The sequence below is a fragment of the Perna viridis genome, chromosome 11 (assembly GCF_037379345.1).
Source record: "Perna viridis isolate PV_CMFRI_1.1 ecotype Kerala chromosome 11, ASM3737934v1, whole genome shotgun sequence".
Classification (NCBI taxonomy): domain Eukaryota; kingdom Metazoa; phylum Mollusca; class Bivalvia; order Mytilida; family Mytilidae; genus Perna; species Perna viridis.
The window spans coordinates 30,950,252-30,975,502 of record NC_142455.1 but is presented as its reverse complement, the minus strand read 5'-3'; the positions used below and the strand labels follow the sequence as shown (position 1 = coordinate 30,975,502).

General features: G+C 32.4%; 1 protein-coding gene across 1 annotated transcript; it reads right to left on the bottom strand.

The window, feature by feature from the left end:
- Positions 1-299: 299 nt before the first annotated feature.
- On the bottom strand, positions 300-24,481 carry LOC148603707 (ATP-binding cassette sub-family B member 6-like). The gene is made up of 20 exons (XM_088552262.1): positions 24,198-24,481; positions 21,662-21,874; positions 20,757-21,049; positions 19,226-19,358; positions 18,155-18,335; positions 16,721-16,864; positions 15,519-15,621; positions 13,905-13,994; positions 13,040-13,161; positions 11,596-11,705; positions 10,748-10,813; positions 9,978-10,192; positions 9,582-9,645; positions 8,294-8,379; positions 7,002-7,059; positions 5,124-5,228; positions 4,430-4,604; positions 4,004-4,116; positions 2,478-2,641; positions 300-1,974 (listed from the first exon to the last, which is right to left on the bottom strand). Exons 2-20 carry the CDS (start codon positions 21,860-21,862, stop codon positions 1,848-1,850), a joined length of 2,550 nt encoding a protein of 849 aa, XP_088408388.1. The 5' UTR covers positions 21,863-21,874; positions 24,198-24,481; the 3' UTR covers positions 300-1,847.
- Between the last annotated feature and the right edge of the window lie 770 nt (positions 24,482-25,251).

The following is a 25,251-nucleotide window of genomic DNA, read 5'->3' as shown; positions in this document are numbered from 1 at the left end:
AAGTACCGGTATTTACAATTCAGGTTACCCCCTCCCCAACTGGATAACATGCACTGTTGACATTCCAACTGCTTAATATCAAAATAAAAAATAATAGGTGCACAAGGCAAATATTTGATAAAAAAAAATCCTGAGGAAGTAACATTAAATTCCATTTGGTGACATAGCAGGAGTTGGGGATAAGGAACGAGTATCCTATATTCATTAAATGCAAAGCCTGTGTTTTGCTATAGAACCCCCTCCTTTAAAAAAGAAACACAAATAACAACAACAACAAAAAACAAAAACACTTTCAAATCTAGATTTCAATTTTTAATAAATATTCTGTAGAAGATTCATCATTTACATTAGGTGCTGTAGAAGGATTAATGAATAAGAGAACTGTACCCCACTGCGTAATGGAAATATGGCCGGATGGAAAGTAGACTGGTATTGATATAAATCAGCAGTGCTATTGCTACTGGTTGACTCATCAATTATAACAATAACTAAGGTCCCAAAATGTTTCTCTAAATAGCTTTCTAATCCAAAGATATAAAACCTATATTTTCAGCATAGGACAAAAACATCTAACATCACATGTTGGCTAGTTTTGTTAAAAAAAATCAACCAAAAACATAAAACAGAGTGATGAAAGAAAACGTGTGAACCATATATCTCAATATGTTGATTAGTGGGTAGAAGTGTAAGTATTACTGTACATAAGAAACAGGCAGTACATAGTCACAGTATTATTTGGGTACTTTCTATTGTAAAGGATAGTCTGGGTACTTCCAACTGTAAGAAACAGACAGTCCATATAGTCACAGTAGCATCTGGGTACTTCTAACTGTAAGAAACTGGCAGTACATAGTCACAGTAACATCTGGGTACTTCTAACTGTAAGAAACTGGCAGTACATAGTCACAGTAACATCTGGGTACATTAACTGCAAGAAACAGGCAGTACATAGTCACAGTAATATCTGGGTTCTACTAACTGTAAGAAACAGGCAGTACATAGTCACAGTAACATCTGGGTTCTACTAACTGTAAGAAACAGGCAGTACATAGTCACAGTACTATTTTTCTATTATATAGTTTGTTCCACCTCAACCAAAAATGTGTGTTCCATTATTGATCCAGTGGTTTGTCTCAGGTGACTGATGAACTGGTAATATAAGTGAATGTCAGTTCATACTGGAAAACAAGCTATATATTAAAAACACTTAAAAAACAACATATGTACACTGTTTGTAGCATTTTAAAATTTATATTATTCACCACAGGGTATTGCTCCCACTGTAAAGTATGCAGCCAGACTAGTATATAACATGAAAAGGGTGACCACACGTTTGGAGGTGCCTTGCTTTAACATGAAAAGGGTGACCCCACTTTTGGGGGTGTCTTGCTTTTATCTCATCTTTATAAAAATGTTTAGACGTTTTTTTTTTTGTTTTTTGGTTTTTTTTGGACAGTTTGCAAATAAGGAAAATTCCTATATAAAAAGCTTTGTAAAAAATCAGCAACATTAAAGCTTAATTATCTTGAAATCAATTTTAATTACCCTTTTTTAAAATCAAAATTCTAAAGTATGTTCATCCAAGGTTATCGTTGAGGTAATTTTTGAAAATCTAAAGACAAAAAATAATGTTAGGTATGATCTACCTTAAAATTTACCAAAGCAATAAAAGGACATAACAATAAAAAAATCTACAAAACATCTATCATTTCCTGCCTGTCTCTTATATAGACATGAACAAAAAATGTAAAAAAAATATCACAGGAGGTAAAACATTGATTATCTCCCTTACAGCTGTAGAATGTTTCAATATAATCAGCCCTATAATAATTTAAGATCTACATCCATCAACTCCTGTCATCACTACCATTGACCTGTCCATTCTGAGATTTATTATCTACATCTTCTTTCTTGGTTTGTTGTTCTGACCACATCTCCGCATAATGTCCATTAAAGGCCAGTAACTCTTCATGACTTGAAATAAAAAAAAATATGCAGTTAGAATAAAGAACAATTAATCAATTTATTTTGAATGTTTGAAAGAAACTAAGACTTTTAACTCCTTTAACTACAAACAAAAATTATACTTGTGTTATTGAATGAAAATTTACTCTGCGTCATGAATAAATACATGTTTTATTGGATGATTATGGTTTTAAATCTTATGGTAGATATTTCATAGAGTTCAAGATGAGAACAATTTACCAAAACATTATAGTGCTGGTTCATGGATATAGGCATGCCACCCACTCTTGACACATTTTTCTGACTCAGACTCAAAGTCATCACTTAATCCCCTAAATTGGGTGTGCTTGGTGGAAAAGGTGTGACTATCAATTGTATAGCCTTTGGCATTACTCGGCCAGGAATCTAACCAACCAAGTGCAGCCTCAAGGTGTGTATGCTACTCTGAGACCATGGATGTGATTTTATCGGAAGACCATTGCAAAAATAAAAAAAGAAACAGATTAACTTACCTCCCTTGTTCAATTATCTCCCCTTCTTGAAGAACTAAGATCCTGTGAGCATGTATAATAGTAGAGAGCCTGTGTGCCACTATAATGGTAGTCCTGTTCTCACAAACTCTCTCTAAAGCAGCCTGTATATTTCTCTCTGTTTTTGTATCCAGTGCAGAAGTTGCCTATTTAAGTAAAAAAGAAAATCCAATATTAAGTGCTGTGATGTATCAATTTTTGCTATTTTCCCAACAGAAAAATTAGCCTGAAAAACAGTTTCTGCAAAAATTTATTTTGAATATTATGAAATGCTCATCATTGAAACTTTGAAAATTGCTCTCCCCAAATATTTGTCAGGATCAATGAAAATTAGGAACTGCAGAAACTCATTCATTCACAGTATAAAAAATTTAAGACTTCATAAGAAGTCATGACAGACAGGGTAGTCAAATGAAGGGAGGTTATTCGTTTTACATAAGTTAAAAGCAAAATACGATTGATGTAGTGTTTGTTGCTATTTTTAGATTCCTTCAGATAGGTTCTCAACATCTTCAAAACCTATAAATATTAAAAACAGTCTCATCAAAATTATAAAAGTTCTGCATTTCAAATTTTTTTCTGTAAAAACTGTGAAATTTTTGCTATTTTCATGCCAAGATCTGTAACATGAAAATTAAACTGTCATGAACATTTTCTTCAAAGAACATTACAATAAATTTGATGAACAAACGCGAATCTAAAACTGCAAAAAGCAATTAATAGCAGAAACCATGAAAAAAAAAAGATGGTGTGAAAATTTCCCAGTTTACAGTATTTACACTGAAGTGTAAAACTTTTATTAGGTTGATACTGAATAAAACAAGAGAAACCCCTCAACTTGTGAAACTAAAATAAATGACCTTGAACTATTTTAATGACTGTATTCTAGATATCCTTAATATATTCTGAGCTAGCTTTCAGTAGTTGCAAGCATTCTTTATCCCGTTCTGCCTCCCATATGGTGTATGTTGAGGTATTTCATGGAGAAAATTGGATTTATTATCGAGTGAATTCGATGGTGTGTCTGTTTATTGTTTCAGTTCATTTTTGACCTTACATTAAAGTGGGATGGGTATAGCCTAATAAACTTTTTTAACCACACCTTAGACTTCATGCGACTGTCCACAGTCAGAAAATGTTGGTCATAAATAAGTGCTTGTGTCAATACATTAATTTTTAATTTAATTTTTAAGAATTGCCATCATTCTGTTACCGCATTTTTTATTTAATTTGGTTGTACAGACCTTGTATAACTAACTTTAAGGTCTGTATGCACTTGTTGAAAACCTTGTGGTCTTTATTGGATCTTTTTGGTGATCTCTGAATGTATATACTATTTTGGATTTAGGTTATACCCTGATGCATTAGTTACATTTAACCATTATTGTTTTCCTAGGTAAATATGAGCCAAAATATGATAAGTGTTAATTAAGGTGTCACAGACATACAGACAAGAACAAATCAGACAAAACATTACTTTCATTAGTGAGAGGTTAACAAAGCTGTACCTCATCCATTAAGACTATAGCGGGAGACTTTAGTATGGTTCTAGCAATGGCAACTCTCTGTTTTTCTCCACCACTCAACTTTAGTCCTCTTTCGCCCACAACTGTCTCATATTCTGAAAAAATAAGCATTTAAGAAAAAACTAATTAGTAATTTACAAAAATAGATGAAGCAGGAGATAGTGGAAATGTTCAGGTAAAAAAGTAATCAATTGAGGGAGCCAAGACTCTAGTGGAAATCAAAAGAATATAATCCAGAGACAAAGACCAGACATTGAAAACAGACAACCACAACAAAGAACATAAAATAACCAAAATGATACCCTACAAAGTAACAAAAGCAAACGAGCAACTTGGACTCCACTAAAAACATTTTCAAAGTGTGGATTGTAATTACTGTTTTCAAAGATACAAGATAAATATACAAACTTTTAGGAAATGTAAGTATTCTCTGGTGTATATCAGCAACATCAGCTGCAGATTCTACCTCCTGGTCTGATGCTGTAAACTTTGAGTAACGTATATTATACAGAATATCGTCATTAAACAACACAGTGTCTTGGGGGACTACACCTATCTGTTGTCTCAATGATTCTTGTTTCACCTGAAATTTAAACATGAGAAAACAAGAGGCTGTCAGGAGCCTGAATCGCTCACCTAGTTAACTTTTTGCCTTTTAAGGGCAATAACTCTCTAACCTTTCTGTAATGTTGGATAATTTTGTGGGTTGCTACTTTCACAATTTTCTGGGTCAAGCATTTTGCAGTCAGATGTCTTTTCCCTTATTCACAGCATCTTTTATGTGAAGAATTCATACTTCATGTGAAATAATTCATGAAGAATGAAGCAGCATAAACTGCCCTGAAGTTGGTTATGCAACCATAATTTTGTAAAAAATTATAAACAATCCTAATAATTTTAAAATTTCTAATTGATTTAAGTCAAAACTAGGATTTGTCCTTTCATCAAAGCATTATTTAGTTTTGAACTATTTGAATTGTGGACTGCAGATTGATTGAAGTTAATAACATCACAGTATCAAGTAAGTTTATGAAAAATAACCTATCTTGCCCAGATGAGAAATAAACAGTCAAACCAAATCATTAGAAGATAAACTTTTTACCTTTGAAATATCTTGTCCATCAATAATGATCTGTCCACCTGTTACATCATAGAATCTAAACAGTAACCGTATTATTGTACTCTTACCACTTCCAGAATGGCCAACCTGTAACAGTATATATACTATGTGAAAGGTGTTAGACGATTAAGTAATACACAACAAAGACCTTATCAATAAATATGCAACTTAACACCAGTTGGATGGTGTCCTAGGTCAAAGTTGAATTTGAACAACTTGGAGGCCAAGTTTTCTACAATTGGAACTGCTTGGTCATTTTCATTAGTTATGTTGTGTAACAAGAAATGTAGCTGCCAAACCATAAACTGAAACTGTAACCATAAAGTTACCATTCAATAGATACTAGAAAGGCTGAGTAGTTCTGATTGGTATTTGCCCAGCAGATCACATCTTTAGTGGTTCGAAGGTCATAGATCATAATTTGTATACATACAGTACCTGAACCGATGGGTGCAACAGAAGTTGCGATCAGTCATTGATCACTGATCAGTTCCTGTCAGTCATCGATCCGTCAAACCGTTCCATTTAACTGGTGATCGCATCATGTGACCACAGAGTGGTAAATGTATTTTACGGTTTTGTTGTTTTCCTTGTCAATTTTACACAAATATTTACATAATGTAATAGATTTAAACATCAATTTATACCTTTATTTTACATTTCTTTTATTTAAAACAGATTTTACGTCATTTTACAAACAAAACTGCAATCATATCGGTCATCGGTCATCAATCCATCAGCAATCAATCAGTCAACCGTCTTTGATCCATTAAATCACTGCATGGATCGGTTCAAGGACTCTAACCATTACAAGGACTTTATAAATAGCTATCAATAAGCACTGGTACAGGTCCACTTAACAATCAGGCAGACAGAGATACACCCATATCTTGTCAGCTTTCTGAATAGTGCACACAGGATAAATTGCAACATGTTTTCACTTGTTTTTTAAAAACATACGGAAACATATGTTTAGGACCAGTTTTGTACTTCTAAATAAATAAATAAATACATGAAATCATATGTTTTTAAAAATCATATGACAACCATACTGTTTACATTTATGAACAAATAAATATCTTATCATTTTTATTTATTGTTTTTCATGAATTTATCATATGTTTTTCATATGTATTTCATGTTGGTCCTAAACATATAAGAAACATATGAAAAACATATGATAAACATATGATAAACAAATGTTTCAATTTTTTCTGTTTAAATACTTCTAGAATGTCTCATTAGTGAAATAAGAACCACTTAAGGTGACAACAAAGGTCATGAAAGAAGTGAAAAAAATATAGAGGTTTGTATGAAAAAATTAGTATGAAATAATTTGTCAATTAAGGTTCATTTTTCCCATCCTGAAATTCAAATCTTACTGGTAATTTTATAATGAATACATTGTACAACCCCAAAACAGATTTTAGGATGTTATGAAAGTTGGCAAAAATTTTCAAGTAATGACATTTTCTTTATCTGCAGGATTCTTTGGTGGTCCTGAAAACAATACAACAAACTTAACTTCCTTGTAAATCAGGAAGACTACATTTAGACAAGAGAAAAAAAATTGTTCAATGCTTCTGATAGCATGGTTAGACTGACCAGGGCTTCCATTTCAAGCTTACTATGCTACGCTACTCGAGGTAAGATTGAGACAGACATGTACATCAGTCTACTACAGTGGTGCACCAAATTTTTTATTGTGATACCCACATCACATTGTTGTCATTAAACATTAAAAGCCTAGAAACAGCTTGAAATGCCATCAACATTATCTGTATATGAAAATACTGTGAATCATAATAATTTATTTTTCTCAGATTTCTTCATTAACTTTTACATTGTATATCTACTTACCAATGCATATGTTTGACCAGGAGGGACAGTAAAGTTAATATTCTTTAGTATCTGTTTACTAAAAACAAAAAAAGAATATTGTCAATATTGAAAAAAAAAATGTAAACAAAGTTATACATTTGTAATAATTATGCAGCTTTTCTGTTTAGTATGTTAAGGAAAAAAAATTTTCATTCAAAATGGAAGCTTGATCTAAATCAAGACTGAAAGTTAATGTAGTTTAAAAACGTGTGACATGTGATACCAATAAAATAGGTATGTTATGACATCTTCATCTTGTCAATTTCTTAAAAGCCTTCATGGCCTCAGGATTGGGTGCTCACCTTGAGTGTAGAAGGTCATGGGTACAATCCCCGAGTGAGTCACACCGAAGAGTTTAAAACTGGTAGTCACTGCTTCTCCACCAAGCAGGTGGGATAGAAGGACAACTGCTTGGCTCTGAGAGAGACTAATGTGTAGGACAGGGGGTAGCATACCTATCTATGGGTAGTTGTTTATATTAGTTGGCACAATAGATACAGCCCAGTATGTTGATCTAGTACAAAACAAGGTCTGTTCCTTCTCTGTCATAGGATGTTAAACCACCATCAATCAATCAATCAATCTTGTTAATTTTACTATCTGTAAATTAAGAAACCTTGGTATTATGGGGAAATGTATTTGGCTCCTAAAGGTTGTAGGTTCCTCCTTTTTAAGTTTCCTTTGCCAAATCGTAACACTTGAAGGTTCAGAACATTGGATTCAAATATAATGTACAGACTTGGTCAAAGAGTAAACTAAAGAGGATATTTAGTTCAATCACCTGTGCATATGATATATTAGCTATTTCAAAGCTTTTATATCTTTGTGACATTCAGTACTAAACCCTACTTCCTCAAGCAAATTAGTAAAGTACAACAAGAAAAAATGATTTGAAATCAGTTGTGTTCATGTCTTGTGAAATTGACATATCCTGTACAGCAGAGCCTGAAAGGCAAACAATTATATGTCTGTTTTCTGCTACCCTATGTACCCTATTTTTGTGACTGCCCTAAACATTTTATGGCCATTATGGCTCAAGCACTCTTAAAGCGTATGATTGTTTCCCAATCAACTCAATGCAAAATGTTTTAGAAGAATAAAATTTTACCATTAACTCAATGAAAAATGTTTTTGAAAAATAAAATAATTTTCCTCCCTACCTAGTCTATTTTACTTTCTTGTTGGTAACAGGAAACAAGACTATTATGTTTTTTGGCCTATGCAAGCAGAATGTTACTTTTTGCTTGCTACAAAAGTAGATAAAATTTTACCTAGATTCATAGTAGAAATCCACATCTCTAAACTCTATTTTTCCCTTGTCTAACACAATATCTCTGGCATTCTTAACATCAACAACCTGGAATTAGATTTAAAAATATCACAAAGTTCTTCATATTTAATGACCTAAGCTTCCTGTGAGGTCAGCTTTGTAGATTGTAACATTAAATTAGTAACGACTTTAGAATAATACCCGGTAATCAATTGGTTATTGCGAATAATAAAATATAGGATCATGAGTGCCAAAGAGCACCAGGATTTAACGAGTGGTTGGAACTTGTTCCATGCACAATTAACTCTTTTAATATGTTCTGGACACAAGTGATCATACTTTTGTTATTCACAATAACTGTAACTGTCACAATGCGCGGCCTCTATTTTCTCAACGCTAAATATTTACACACCAAAAAACACATTAGTCACGTCAGTCAACGAGGCATCATAAATAGCCCAAAGAGGTAATTTAGTCATTTCTACATCAATCTATCAAGTCAATCATTTCTATTTTGATAACTTTTAAGATATTTCATGTATTTACTAGGTTTGTAAACAATGTTTCTTTGATCTTATCAGGTTTTACGTAACTGTGTAACTTTGTACCTTTGTACATGTACCTGCGACTGCGTTCAACAGCATGTGTATTGTGATTTGTAATTGTTTGCGATAATAAATAATTGAACTTTGAAGCTTCATGGACCTTTATTAACTGCAACAATACTCTTGCTGCTACAATAACAAATTAATTATCCTAGTTATTATATAAGTTGCTATTTTTAGCATAAAATTTTGTGAATGGCGGATTGATATTCACATTTTGACGTTTTGGCAAGAAAAAATCTGAGAGTTAAATTACCAAATTTATTTCACAGTGAGAATTATCAAACGTTTTACACTTGTACATTCAGTAAGTCACTGCTATCTATATAATAAATTCAAATATGCAACTCTATAGTCAGGTATACTTTGTTGATTTAGTTAGTGAAGCAAAACAGATTCCAAAAATAGGGCATTAATGGAACATGAAGTGATAACCTGCCATGTAATGGGAAAAATAAGGCATTAATGGAACATGGAAGTGATACCCTGCCATATATTGGGAAAAATAGGGCATTATTGAAACACGAACATGTAATGGGAAAAAATAGGGCATTAACACTAAGTGATACCCTGCCAATCTTCGTGTTTTTCTGTAAGCTATTATTTATGTGTAGTAAACCATGAGTCCACAAGGCATTGAAGATAACTCCCATGTTTCTTTTGTTTGTCCTGTCAGTCACTTACCTCTTGATCTTCATCCAGCAGATCAAACATATTCTCCATATCAATAAAGGACTGTTGTATCATTCTGGGAAAATGAAGATTAAAAAAATGAAAAGGCACTAACTTACAACAAAATATAAACAATTTTGTTTTTCTTTTCAATATTAACACAATAAAACGATACATAATATGTTGAACTACTCAAAATAAGTTTTAGGATGAGTGATTGATGACTTCATACTCTATGGTTGAATTTAACTCACTCACTAAAGCTTGCATGTTGAATATGTTGTACCCTGTCAATTTGTGGACCCTACAGATGATTGAGGTAGGACAGAAACAGAACAAAGTCCCCTACAGTCCTGACTGAGCTAGGTCCAAAACGAAACAAATGACAGCATACCAAAGATAACATACCTGTAATAAGTACCCAGCCAATTCAGTGGACCATAGAGCTGACTGAGATAGGTCCCAAACAGTACATAGTCCCCAACAGTAAGGTGTAGATCACTGAGACTATGGACCACAGCCCAAGCACACAACAGACACCCTGCCACTGTAGAGGCTGTTATGACTAAATTCTGCATTGTGTTCAAAAAATTTAATGTTGCCATAGATTTCCATTCTGCAGTCTTCAAAATAGAAAAACATTCAATGAAAAGTGCACATATAACAGAATACATTAATGTTAAAGTTTCTTGTTCTGGTTTATTTAAAACAGTAAGATTTTTATCAGAACAGAATTTTCTTGAAATCCTGATTTTTTCCAATAATGGATTGAAACCTAGGTTTTCTTGATATTCATGAATTTACAATGATAGCTGTGATGAAACTACTTATATTTGAAATACGTGGATTATTGTAAACATATTAATTTTTGCGGTTGCTAATTTTCACGGACTTTGTCAAATTAACATATTTCGCGCTATATAGTGTTAAAAATCAATTTTGTGGGTACTATTTTTTACGGTTTTCTGTCCACCATGTAAAGTATAAATTAGTTTGTTAACAGTAGTGCTTCCTTAATCAGGATTTTGTCTTTTCTTTGTGTTTTTGTTTGTAAAAAAATTCCTCTCTCCTTCCAAAAATACAAACTCTTAACAACAATGAATTTACATCTTGCACAATTATAAAACATGTATCTGAAATTAATGATTTCTAAATTTAGAGTTAGTGTTAAGAAGGACCTGATATTGGACAATGGCTGAATCGTATCTGTTGGATTCAAACTCTGATGCTCCGTAGTATTTCACCTGAAATAAAGAATTAAGAAAAATATCACATCTGATGTGAAAATAAACTTACAACCTCACAAGCACACCCTCTATGGTAAATAAAAAGGGTTGTATATAAATAAATGCTGGATATTTTGGAAATTGAAAAACTCTCTACAAAAGTTAATGGACTGAGTTAGCAGCTGTGTGGCATTCTTGGATTGCATTGTTCATGACGTTATTGATTGGTCAAGGTGTATTTTAATGGTTTGCTGTGATGGCACAACATTGTATACGAGAACTGAACTTCAATTTATGAACTAGTCCATTGTGCTTCACTGTAGAAAAAAAATATTGCCATGATGACTTGCAATCACTTCTATAGTGAAAAAAAAGTTTTGTTTTGTTTCTGTGGAAAGCCCATAATGTATTGTGATACCTAACAAAAAAGACTGGTAACTTTTCATTTATACACGAAAATTACCATTTATTTTATAATTATTTAATTTGATATGTTATCAGCCTTTTGATTGGTTATTTCTCCTTTTGAGCAAGATAGGTTATTTTCCAGTGACTAACATGGAACTATGTGTCAAAAGCGTCAATTGATTCACAGTCTGCAATTCCAATAATTTTTAACTAAATAAGTCTTTGATGAAGGAATAAATCTTAATTTTGACTGGAATCCATTAGAAATTAAATTATAAGGATTAATTCATATTTGACAAAATTATGCTTGCATAACTTTGTGGTAGTTTACACATCATGAACTTGGTCAAAAATTAAAAGCAATCTTTAAAGGTATTCATTTCTATACTTACTGTTTCAAAGTTAAGCAGTGAGTCAACAGCTTTTGTATTTTTTTTATTATCCAGTAAATTCATCTCTCTTCTATATTTAGTTCTCCATTCTGTTACCCATATAGTAATACCTGCAATTAAGACAGAGCATTATTTTTACCCTGTCAATACGAAGCAAATTTATTGAAAATTTACAGATTTATCCTGTAAATACAGTAGATAAAAGTAAAAGTTTTAAACCTTTAAAGGTTTATCCTGTAAATACAGAGGATATTAGTCTGACCTTATAAGGTTTATCTTGTAAATACAGAGGATATAAATCTCAACTTATGAGGTTTATCCTGTAAATACAGAGGATATTAGTCTGACCTTGTAAGGTTTATTCTGTTAATACAGGTTACAGACCACCAATTCAACCAATGAGCATTTGGAGCGTACGCAAAAATAGTCCTACGCAGAAATTACCCCTGTTCCTCATAGTGCTGTGAAAAAAGTTCTCATCTCATTTAAAAAATTTAAACAGTTTCTGAAAGGAAAAACATTTCTGTACATTTTATAGGTGCATTTTGCTTCTTGTGATGTGAAGCCTAATCTCCATAATGATTTCTAAATATACCCCTATCTTGTGAAAACACTGGGATTTCCCATGCTATTTATAGACACTTCACTTCCGGTGACCAGTACTGCACTGCAAGTCTGCTAACCCCACATGCCATTCTGAGGATTGTGAGCTGACATATGTAGAATCATGCTGATATATAGTCCTCTGCAGGTTAAAGTTAAGGTAAAGTCCAGAGAAGCCATTGAATATTGTGAAATTAGCATAGAAGCCTATGGGAAGTGGAATTAGTGGTTTTTAGCCTACAGAGGACATTAGTCTGACCTTAAAGGTTTATCCCGTAAATACAGTGGACATTATTCTGACCTTGTAAGGTTTATCCTGTAAATACAGTGGATATTAGTCTGACCTTATAAGGTTTATCTTGTAAATACAATGGAGATTAGTCTGACCTTATAAGGTTTATCCTGTAAATACAGAGGATATTAGTCTGACCTTGTAAGGTTTATCCTGTAAATACAGAGGATATAAGTAAAACCTTTAACAGTTTATCCTGTAAATACAGTGGATATTAGTCTGACCTTATAAGGTATATCCTGTAAATACAGAGGATATAAGTAAAACCTTTAAAATGAGGTGTCTTATTAAACTGACTTCTCAGCCTCACTAAATGAAGTATATACTGCAAAAAGTTTTATCTTTAAAACAACACATTTTTCCCATCTCTGCATATCATTGAAGATTCCTATTTTAGTGCATTTATGGCAATCTCATTGCTGTAATGAGTGTATCTTTATCTTGTGTGTGTGTGTTTAACAGCATGTTTTAAGTTACTTCAAATCAGTTGGTAATCCCTTTTCAGAGTTTTTGGAAACAAATTACAAAAATTTTATTTCGTCAACTTACCAAGATACATGGCCATACACAAAAACACCAACAGACCAAAGATATAATTAAATGCTGTCACAAAATATATCACTGCTATTGTAATATCTATAATGGTAGGCAGAATGTTGAACAGAACATAGCTACAATAAAAACAGAAATGAGTATTCTAGAGACAAAAGAAATATGAAGTCGCATGCATTGTTGTGGTAAGTGTTCTCCCATCCATACAGGAAGTTAATATCTGACAGAAATTAAAATCAACATACATCCCATCTATATATAATCTGGTTCCCTGGTCAATATCATAAGGGACCGTAGGATCACTAAAAATATAGACTCAGGTCACCACTGATGGATATGCACAATATACGAGTATATAGCCGCTTATGAAATAAAATAAAAACAAAGATTAGATTATCTGAATTGACTTTATAATTTTGCATTTATTTCGAAAGAAGTAATTTGAAAAAAATATTTAAATGTATTTTTCTTTGAATTTGAATATTAGAATGTGTAAAAGTAAATAAAATAATGTCATATTCGCTCAGCCAATCAAAAGCCAGAAGATGTCACTGGTGACCCAGGGTTATATTTGAGAAAAACTTGAGGAACGAAAATATTACCTGGGCTTTCAGGTTACATCTATATAATGCCACATACTGTCATTTTCATGACAGACAAAAATTTAAATGAGTGAGCAAGATCAACAACTCTGTTTTATCTTCATAAATATTTTGTGTGATTTAATTTTTGCATTCCAACTTTGTCCGAGAATATAGCGAACATTAAATCACCATGAAAAAATAACACTAATACAGTATTGTAATGGCTTGTGTCAATGCTCTCAGATTCTCTGTTTATGAAAAGTTTGTCAAATCCTCACCTGAGTAAACTATTCAAACTAGTAGTACCTCTATCCATTACTCTCAGTACTTCGCCAGTTTTTCTGGATAGGTGCCAGCGTAGTGATAAGCTTTAGTAGAAAGAATAGACTAGATATGACATAAAGCACATAACCACAGACAAAAGCTAACATACAGTTAGTTATGTCTAAGTACAGTAACATATTGATTTGTGTGGTGTACTAACTTTTCTTATTTTCACAGTGGACAGAAAACCATGGAAAATAGTACCCACAAAATTGAGTTTTAACATTATTAAAAACTAAACATTTTTTAAACCATCAAAAAATGATACCTGCAAATATGTTCACTTGACAGAATCCGTAAAAAATTAGCAACCACAAAAATCAAAATGTTAACAGTCATGCAATCATTTTTATGCATCAGCCAGTATTTTGAAAAAAGAAGTAGTACATGTAATATACAACCATATATATGGTAAACTATCCAGTTTTAAGGGTTAGCTCAATCACAATCCATGCTACAGTTTAAACATAGGTTCTTACCAGATTATAACACAGCAATATAAATGCATATAAAACAAAATCCTAATTTTACTGGATAATGTCATAAATTTCAGGGTATATACTTTCATACATGCTCAGATGTTTCAGTGGTGAATCAAATGGGGGATCTGGTGGTTGGAAAACCCCCTTTTGTTCTAAAACTGTTCTGTTAAATTTATGCAAATTTTTGGTACAAATTAAGGAAATGATAGCCTGGATCCCAAAGCTTTCCGTTTATAAATTTCTAGATGGGAATTTCTGGATCCACTCCTGTATTTAAAAGATACTATTTTGTCCTCTTCACATATATATTTAAACACTGCATTAGAAGGAGGATAACTGCATTGAATAAGAAAATTATCATTATTATTCTTAACTAGATGATAGAATTTGACCAAGGTTCAAAGTATATTTTAACTATTATAAAAGGACTTATTATAAAAAAAAAACTTGATATTTAAGATTAATTCAGGGTTCTGTAAATGCCAGGTTGGACTTTATTTAAGTATGGTTCAGGCAGTGGTAATTCATCATATAATATATTTGTTACATTTGTTTACTTGTTAGGTCCTAAGGACAACTCTTGTCCCATCTGCTTCTTGTCATGAAATATTTTTTGACTGGTTATGATGTAAAAATTCTGGTGGGAAGTTTTTTTACTTTTTCTGCAGTAGAAAATGACCAAAATCTGTGTTAATATCTCCAGTAGTAGACTTTCATATGCACTATAATTTTTGAATACAGTTCCTATGAGGCCTACTGAAGGATTTCAATCAAAAAATATTTGGGATCTCCTAAATATCTTGAAATATTATTTGATTGGTTCTAGTGTAAAAATTCTAGTGGGAAATTTTCCTTTTCTTTTTCTGTAGTAGAACATAACAACATTTTGAGCTTTAACATCTCCAGAGGACAACTTTTATTTACACTTATATTTTCTAATACATTTTCTGTGGGGCCTTCAGAAGGATTTGTAATAAAATATATTTGGGATTAAGAAATGCATGAATCACCCATTATAAGCCTCTGCCTGATTTTTAGACAGAGCTGTATTTAATAATACATTTAAGATTTAAAACATGAACTTACTTGTGAAGATGGCTGAATAATTTGACAGAGATTCTTCTTGTTGTATACTGTTGAACTGGTATCCACAAAAATGTCCTCATATTGGACAGGAACCCAGAGGAGGCTAAGAAAAGATAAGTTAAATATACAAGTACTATTTTATTGAATAAGATTGATTGTAGCTATACGACTTATGGCAGACATTGATTGTAGCTGTACAACTTATGGCAGACATTGATTGTAGCTGTACGACTTATGGCAGACATTGATTGTAGCTGTACGACTTATGGCAGACACTGATTGTAGCTGTACGACTTATGGCAGACATTGATTGTAGCTGTACGACTTATGGCAGACATTGCATGCATTTCAGACGCTGCTATGTCCTGTGCTGGCATGCCATCCAACTAAAACACATTATTCTCACTTTGAGCCTTACAGAATATTAGGCAATTTGATTTTGATACTGGCTTTATCACAGGTATCTCAGGTTGAGTCCATTTGAGCGAGCCTGAGATCCCTGAGAGAAAACCTGTATTCTGTTTATTGGTATTCTGTAGGTAACATATTACTTTTATTCTTCGTATGTTAAAAAGATACAAAAACCAAAATTTTGACTTTGAAAAAGATTACTTTCAAATGTCCTATTTTGTCAGGATGAGCCAATGTCATTCAACTTCACTGTGATGTTAAGATTTTTCAGGCATGTCTGGTTTGAAACTGACCTGTTATTTTTTATATCAGGGCCAGTATGCTCTGACAAGCATTATCAATCTTTATACATCAAAGGAAAATGTTACAAATTACAGATGAAGCTAGTTATCACTCTATTTCCTACACGCAGGATGCTCAGGGGAGAGGTAGCAACTAGGGATTGACCTCATGACCTCCTCCACCTGAGATGAGCACACTACCATGGAACCACCAAAGTAGTATTAATAAGAAAAGAAAGAACTAGCATATATGAATGAATTAACTAAGACATGTGAAAATAATTGCTAAAGCAGATCTATCTTTGCCTAAAAATGTCAATGCCAAAAAACTGTGATAATATAACACAACTTATAATAAGAAATGTATTCTAAGATATTTAACAGGGAAAGGTTAATCACATGACAGTACTGATACTTCAGTAAAATCAAGTAATACTGTTGTATGAGTGAAAAGGATATTTGTAAAATTGCTTCAAATTTCTCTTCTTTTCTACAACAACACAAACTTACTACTTCCACTTAGAAACTTTAAGGCACAGTATATGAGGATATAATCCCATCTGAATTCTGGCCCAGTTTGCTGGACAGTTGGTTCTGCCTGTGTAGTATCTAGGGCATCATCTGTCGACTTTATCACAACTGTTAGACTGTTAACTGAAAAATAAAAATCAACATTCAAAAACTGCGAAAGTTTCACAAATACTGTCAAAACTTATTTTAGTCACATGTATTCAGCAATAATGTGTCTAAAAGACTCTTGATTGAAATAGTGACTTCCCAAGGAAAAGCAAAATCATGGTTACATATTAAAGACAGGAGGTCTGTACATACAGGTTACAGAGAATGCACTACATACTATTGAAAATGGGTGGTTGTTGACACATACAAGTTTGACTATACAGGAATGCTTATAAATACATCCTATGTAATGTTAATCTGTATATAAAGACCATCTGTCTCATGTGACCATAATGTTGTCCACTTAAGTGTAAAACTGAATATAAGTTTTAATGTAACACACATTCTCTCATTGTTCTTTCCGAACTTAAAATAAATTTTACACTTACAATTTATGATATTGACCAGATATGTTTGTTGGAGCTGTTTTGTTGTTTCATCAAACCTTATTTGAATTGCAGAGTGCAGACAAACATCATTAATGATATCAAAGTACCTAGCCAGTTTATACAAAATATCCTGGTTTGCTAAAAGGGAACCAACCAATCAGGAAGACTTTTACAAATCAAATTAATTATTTCATCATATATGAACTAAACTCTCAATGTTCATTGAAAACTTTAATACATGTACTGGTAGTTAAATAGCAACACAAAAAGTCATAACAAACCAACAATATATTGTTAAATGACCAAAATCGATAACCATCAATTACAAAAACAGATTTATTCATGACAACTTCAAGAACAGATACTAGTAACATCCCATTTCACCAAAAATTCAAATAAAATCCTTCATATGAACTTCACATAAAAGTATATTTCATGTGTACAGTTCATAAATTAATTGTCTTTAACAACCTTAAGTCCTAATGTAAAGATTGGACTGATATGTGAGATGTGTTAAAAAAGTGTAAAGTTGAAATTTATTTAAATCTGACAACTAAAACCAAGTTATGCTGATGTGAAGTTAAATCTTATATTTCACTTCAAACAAGTTTGAAAGACATCTAAAGCAATAGTACATGCCTGAATACTGTGAAAGTACTTTTATTCGTGGATACCAATGTTCATGGATGGGAGAAGAAAAAGACGTTTGTGGATTCTTGAATTCGTGGTCTTCAAGGTTTTCAGTATACACATAAAAAGGTAAATCTCCTTGTCTATGGGAACCAAATTTTGTGGTTTAGCCTACCCATGAAAACCACGAAAATTAATACCCCACGAACAATAGAACATTCACAGTATATGTAATAAAGGAACTTACCGATATATTTACTATAAATAGGAACAAATACATTGACAGCTCGTCCTATTCCTAACGTGACAAGACATAAGATAACCAACCCCTGTCTCCACAAACTACCCTTAGGCCATACATAGGGTATCATTATCTTCAGTTTCTTCATGACATTAGACCAAGTGGACTGCTGTGTGTTGCCTTGGGCCTAGACAAAGAAAATGGTATTTTAGTAAAAAAATCACATGAACAGTAGTGGATTCTGAAAAGGGGATCCACAGACAGGCCTAAGAGTGGACCCACTCAAGTGATATTTTAGTAATAAAAATCACAGTAGTTGTTTCTGAAAAGGGGATCCACAGACAGGCTTAACAATGGACCTAGTCAAGTGATATTTTAGTAATAAATATCAAAATAGTTGTGTCTGAAAAGGGGATCCACAGACAGGCCTAAGAATGGACCCACTCAACTGATATCCATTAGTTTTATTTGTCTGGTACTATAGTAGTTGTAGTCAAATGTTTAATTCATTGAATTAGCTCATGAAAGAAAAAAAGTCAATTTAACAATTTTTCAGTTAGTTCCAAAATGTTACATTGAGCAGCCAAGTTTTACCAAAGTAAAATACTAAGCAATAGTGTCTTAAAAGTTATATTCTCAGGCCAAGATCCAAGGAAAGGAGTGTCATTGTACCTCACCCATAAAATTGTGGAAAGTTTTTTCTTACTGCATAGAATTTTGATTTCAAAAGTTCTAATCTCAAACATTTTCTTGCTTTGCTGCATTTTGTCTTTATTTCTATTTATGCCACTCCTAAAAAAAATCCTGGATCTGCTCCTATTACTTATATTATCAATTAAATAAAAGTAACGGCAAAATTACCAAACACTAATCCAATTCATAATCAAGTCAAGTCCAAAATAAATCTGGCAAAAATAAATATTACATCACAGGAGTAGCTTGTATCACAATGATCCTGACTTGGTACAGGCATTTCAAACGTAAAGATGGGTTAAATCTAAGTTTTACAGTGCACTGAACCCCCCTCTTCTATCCCTCTTTTTACGAATAGTTTTTATGATATATATAAGGCAATACCTGATTTTGTTCATTGACCAGGAATTGATGAATACTTCTGGGTAGTCCAGGAGCTTTAAGTCCAATTAAAAATACAAATATAGTACAAACGTATCTAATCACCCACAGTCCAAACTCAATCTTGTCTGAGTCACTGAAAAAAAATGAGAAACTTTAAATTACACAGTTTCTTTGAAACTTTTCTAAGGTTATGTCATAAGATCACAGGCACTTGGGTAAAAAATTACATTAAAATTTATAATAATAGTAAAAGAGTAATTCATTTTAGATGAGTATTTGTACTCCAACTGTCTTTGGTTTTCAGAAATTAAATGTACATAATAGTTCTAACCAAATCTTCTTTTCATGAATACATCATAAGGAATAACTGTAGTTATAACAGAAACAGAACATGTCACAGTGAGCATAACAAGGCCAGAGGTGATGTTTGGACGTTAACTGACATGATTCTGTTAATTGGCAATAGTACAATAGATTTGACATAACATAGTCATTAGAATATTTTTACTATCATGTATTTAGACTATCAGGTAATTGATGATAGTTCTCATTTTGTAAGCAGTCAACATACCCTAGATATAATAAAAAATATATACATGTATAAATTCATCTTTCAAAATTGATAGAAGTTTAGTTTTAGACTTACGTGTACCTGTTTCACTTATAATCCTTATGTTTTTTTTTTCATTTTTATTAAACAGAAATCCTAATATTTATATCTTTCAATCAAATTGTGATGTGGAAATTTCACATGACTACATATGTTGTCTGTTTCATAATATTAGAAACAATGTGAGTGAGCTGGGAGGAACTTTGTCACCACCTCCAAAGAAAGGGCAATTGGGAAGCCTTAATGAAAATAGATGGACTAATTTATGTCTGTTATCTGTATGACTGGGAAATTTATCTAGAATATCCATATTTGTAAAAAGTAAGAGTGTTCTGTCCTGAGTAGTAAGACACAGTGGCAGTGTTCTGTCCCGAGTAGTAAAACACAGTGGTAGGTTGTTAATGTTATTTGAGGCCAGGTTCATTTGTGATGTAATCTTTTGATCATACTCACAACTATGGTTTGTATGAAAAAAATATTATTATCTTAATGCTCTAAAAATGCAAATTTCTCAAAAATACCATACTTTACTAACAATCCAGATGCTTAGAAAAATAGTAGATATCATGGACATGAGATAATGCATAAACAAACAGTCTTCAACTTTTGACTGGACAATATAATAAAATAATCACTGTCTTCTGTTTCTGTAAACATAAGTGTCATTGACTTTTGGGAAAACTTCAGATATTCACCTCACCCTATGGGATTGATAAATATCTGTTTTTCCAAAAGTCAATAACACAGCACATCTACCTTGACAAAAAATAATTATAGTATAAAATTTATCATTGTAAGTTATTGCAATATTTCATGAAATAACAATAAAATTGTTTTGGAGTAATCTTCATTGAGATGACTAAAAAATGAAACTTGGAAAGGATTGTTTAAAGTTGTACTAGATAAAGGTTTTATTCATACGTTTTGAGATTCCACCAGTATGCTTTACTCCACCATGACACAAATGGCAAGTGTTCCTTTATAAGAGCCAGGGTCCACAGCATTATCAGAACTAGACCATGCCCCCTGGTTGGAATTGTGGGCAGGGCTGTGTTCCTCTCTAGAAACAAGAGTCTGAGTGACCCAGACCAGGCAAAGAACAGTGTTATCATAGTTAATAGTTCATAGCCATAAACTTTCTGAGGATCAATAGCAGTGTCTTGTAAAACTGCATGTATTACTGGCTCTGTGGCTAAAACTATTGTAAAAAGTACCTGTAAAAGAACAGAATTCTCACATAGTTATATTACCTGCTTGAAAACATCAGAATTTCATATACATGTGTACTTAACAATACCATACGGTCAAACTATATTATTTAAATCAACTTGTACGAACTAGAAACTATGTCATAGCTTGTTGACATAAAGAAAATACATGAACAAAATACATACATGTATTGTCTATGGTAATAATAAATCATATACACATATTATTATAAAACATCATATGTGTCTGTATTTCTAGTCAAGCCAAATAAATACAAAGTTTATCTCTTTGCAAGCAAATTATTTTGTATTTGTACCACTGATATAAGAATTTATCATCTTTACATAACCATAAATAAACATCCAGAAATAAAAACCAGAAGAAATATTTCCAATATGTAAAATTTGAGTCAAGATGTTTAGAAAACTATATGTTAATGATGGACAGAGACCATCGTGGTAAAGCTGTATACCAATTAGATTTGTATTTCCTTCAAGTGCTCTCAAGTTCTGCTGATGAAAAATTCTAGGACAAGTATATATAGAAAACAGTAATACAAAATACCAATAGAGTACATTTTTAAAGCATGCAAAAACCATGGCAAGTGATGCCCATACCTGGAATGTAAATCCTAATGTACCCTTACTGGAGTTTGTATCTATTGGGGTTGAATACTTTCTAAACATAGAACATTGTAAACAACCAAACACCAACATAAAAACAAACAGTATAGTGGATGTCACTGTATCTATAAAACATGGATTAAGTCCCTTGTCCAGCCATATATCTGTAAAGTTAACTTCACCGCAGTACTTCATCTCACCAGTATCCTGGAATAAAAAGAAATAACAACAATAAACAGATACTTAGTGCTCAAGTATTGTTTGTCAGTTTATACTTTATCATACATACAAATGCATACCAGTGGTTGGGAAGAGAATTTTGAGAAGGGGACATTTTCAGTATTTTTCAAAGATACATGTATTTACAATCTGAAGGGGACGTTTGTTAAGAAACCATTTAGTTTTCTTTTAGATGTAAGGGCAATTTCCAGCCTGAAAGGGTAAATGGCCCATGGTTCCTTGCCTTTTCAATCCCATATATACATGTAATGTAAAGTGTAATTTTGTAGCAGTGGCTACCGCTTCGAATAGATTTCAAATCCATATTTAACTAAATAATAACTATATAAACATATAACAATAAAAAAGCATACTAACATTCATAGTACAAAACAATTTCCCTAAGTTTGGTAACAATTGGTGCAATCACTACTGAGTATTAATCTGGAAACTGTGAAACCCCCCCCCCACCCCACAAAAAATTGAATGGGAGCTTATTACCATATATTAAGAATTGACCAAAGTTTAACTGAATTTTAAGTGATAGTCCAAAAACAGAAAATCACCTCATTTCTTTTTAATAAAACAAGTCCCGTAACTCAAAAAACAAAATTCTGGAAATTCACAATAATCAAAAGGGAACTCAACACCATCCATATAAGATTCACAAACATTTTGGCAGCACTTTTTATTTATTGTGGTAGTGTGCAAAAGTGTGGAAGATGGACAGGCAGACAGAGGTACATAACCCTTGGACCTGTAACTGAGCCAATATAAAATACACTACATAATAACAGAAATATTAAAATCCCTTAGTCATAATAGAAACATGGGTGTTTATAAACAAGTTAAACTTAGGATTTGATATTATTTGTCGAAATGGTATATCAAGCAGATGATATTGGATGCTTGAGTTGGTCTTTAACATGCTCAGACCGAGTATAAACTTTAAAAATATTTTTTTTATAATTATTTAAGGATATATATTGGAATTTGTGTTATATCATCACATACTATGTCTGTTACAAAATATCAACAAATGTAAAAAAAATAAACAAGGCCAGTTTCAAATGCACATGGACTTCCAATAGGAAAAACAAGTTAACAAAACATTGTATCTAATGGACATCAGCTGAGAGGTTTCGAGTGATGAAAAAAAACATTTGTTTGAAATGGGTTTTTTCCTTCTGTGTTAAAATTATTAAATCAATTAATTACAAACTGTGACAGATTCGTAACACTTTGAAGACAATTTCAGGGCCATGTGCGTTCATAAATATAATTTAATGCAATCAGTAATAGGTAAATCAAAGTCACAGGTGGCTGCACGTCGGCTAATATTGAAGCACACCTATCCAACAATTACGAGACAGGTAGATAGGATGTTTTGACACTAATAAAACCAAACAGACTGTTTATAAGGGTTGACATACTCCAGCAGGGCTAGAGGTTGTCTGGCAAGCTATTTTCTGACTTGCTGCCATCCTAACCTCAAGTATCTGACATGTTGAAAGACACCACAAATGTGAATAAGCTAAACATGCGTTTTAAACTATTTTAAGTCTTTTATTTACATAAAAGAAGTTCAACCTACTGGAAATCAAGCTATAAAAATCCAAAAGTTTTGTTAAATACCTAGAAAACAATTATAATGAAAACAGTTATCAAAATGACCAGTCAATTTAATTGGGTCAGTAATTTTAGGGAATACAATTAATTTTTTACAAAACAAACTTTAAGTTGGTGAAGGCAATTCATTGGTTAATCTAATATTTTCATTTCACAAATTATAAAATCAGTAATTTTAGCAACTGCTTGTGGACATTCAAAAGACTGGAAACCAAATGTACAGTTCATTTAAACTGCTTTTACAAAGGATTTCCAGGATGGCTGGATTTTCATCAGGTAGGTCGTTAGTTTTTTCTCAGTTTAGTCACTTTCTCCCGTGTTACGGCAAAGAAACTGTTATAAAATGTTTAAATGGTAAATATTTTACTATAATTCTGCCAATTTCAAAGAACGTTGGAACAAGCAGTATGCAAAATGGGACTCTGAAGTAAAAGTTTAAGGTAGGGTTGTAGGAGTAGGGTTGATAATATTTGATGTCTGCAGTATTGGAAAATGGTAATCAGTCATAAACAAAATTTCTTGGTCAATGACCAGCTTTTTTACCATTTCCAGAGCTTTGCAATTAAATATTAAAAAAAATAGTAAAACAAGTGACCTCAGTGCTACATTTCTATTAAATATTAAAATATTGTTTCATGATATCATGATTTGAATTCATGCATGAGTCTACAAAATAACCCACCTGTTAGTCGACCAAATATTCTGTGTTACCAATCAACAACAAAATCAAAAAGATGTTAAAATGAAAGTGTTGTTGTAAAAGCTGAGGTTGCGTAAGACAAAGAGTCACACATGTCGCGATTTTCACGATTTTAAACGGAAATTGGAGTTGCAAAAGAAATTGGTAAATTAAAACTATCTAAAGCAAACCCATGTGATATATTTTTCCAAATTTTACGAAATACAAACAGCTTTTTCAAGTATATCGACAAGGTCCTTTTTTTGTGCCGAAAATTGTGACGTCCTAAATAATAACCTACAAGCGGTTTACAGGACATTTCGTCCCATAATAAAATCACACTCTCCTTATCTGTTTGTGTCAAGACTACAAATCACTAATGTCACTTCCCATAGGGTGCAATGTTAATTTCATTAAGTTCAATGAGTTATGGAGCTTCTATCTTAAGGTTAACCTGAAAAAGATTATACATCACCTAAAAGCTGCATGTGTACACTAATAGCCCTGAAAATATTATGTGGGTTCTCCTACCTTGCAGTGCGCACCGGCTCCTAGATGACAATGAGCTAAAAATAGAATTCCCTTATATTTCACAAAAAGGGTGTTTCATGCAGAACTTATAAAAAAATATTTAATTCTGTAATTTACAGTGACTATTTTATATGGAAATAAAGAAAATATAATTCCCTGCCAAACACAAGCTCACTTAAGTGCAGATTTGGTGTGCACTTTTTCCACGGAAACATAACACAGGTGCACTAAAACTAGTGTTGGACTATTTTTGGTACGCGCTCAAAGCTCATTGGCTGAAATATCATTCCGTTGGTTAACCTTGCTTGTCTGTGCAGATTATAGCGCGGAATGACACTATATGCGAGCGTTAGGCAAACATTATCAGTAGAGAAGGAAAAACATGTCCAACAAAAGTCCTTTTATAAAAAAAAATGTACTTTTGTCAATTATTGACGAGAGTATTACATGTTTTATATGTATCAAGGAAGTATTTTTATTTGAAAAAATAAAGATATGGTGTTTAGAAGACAATTATATTTTTGAC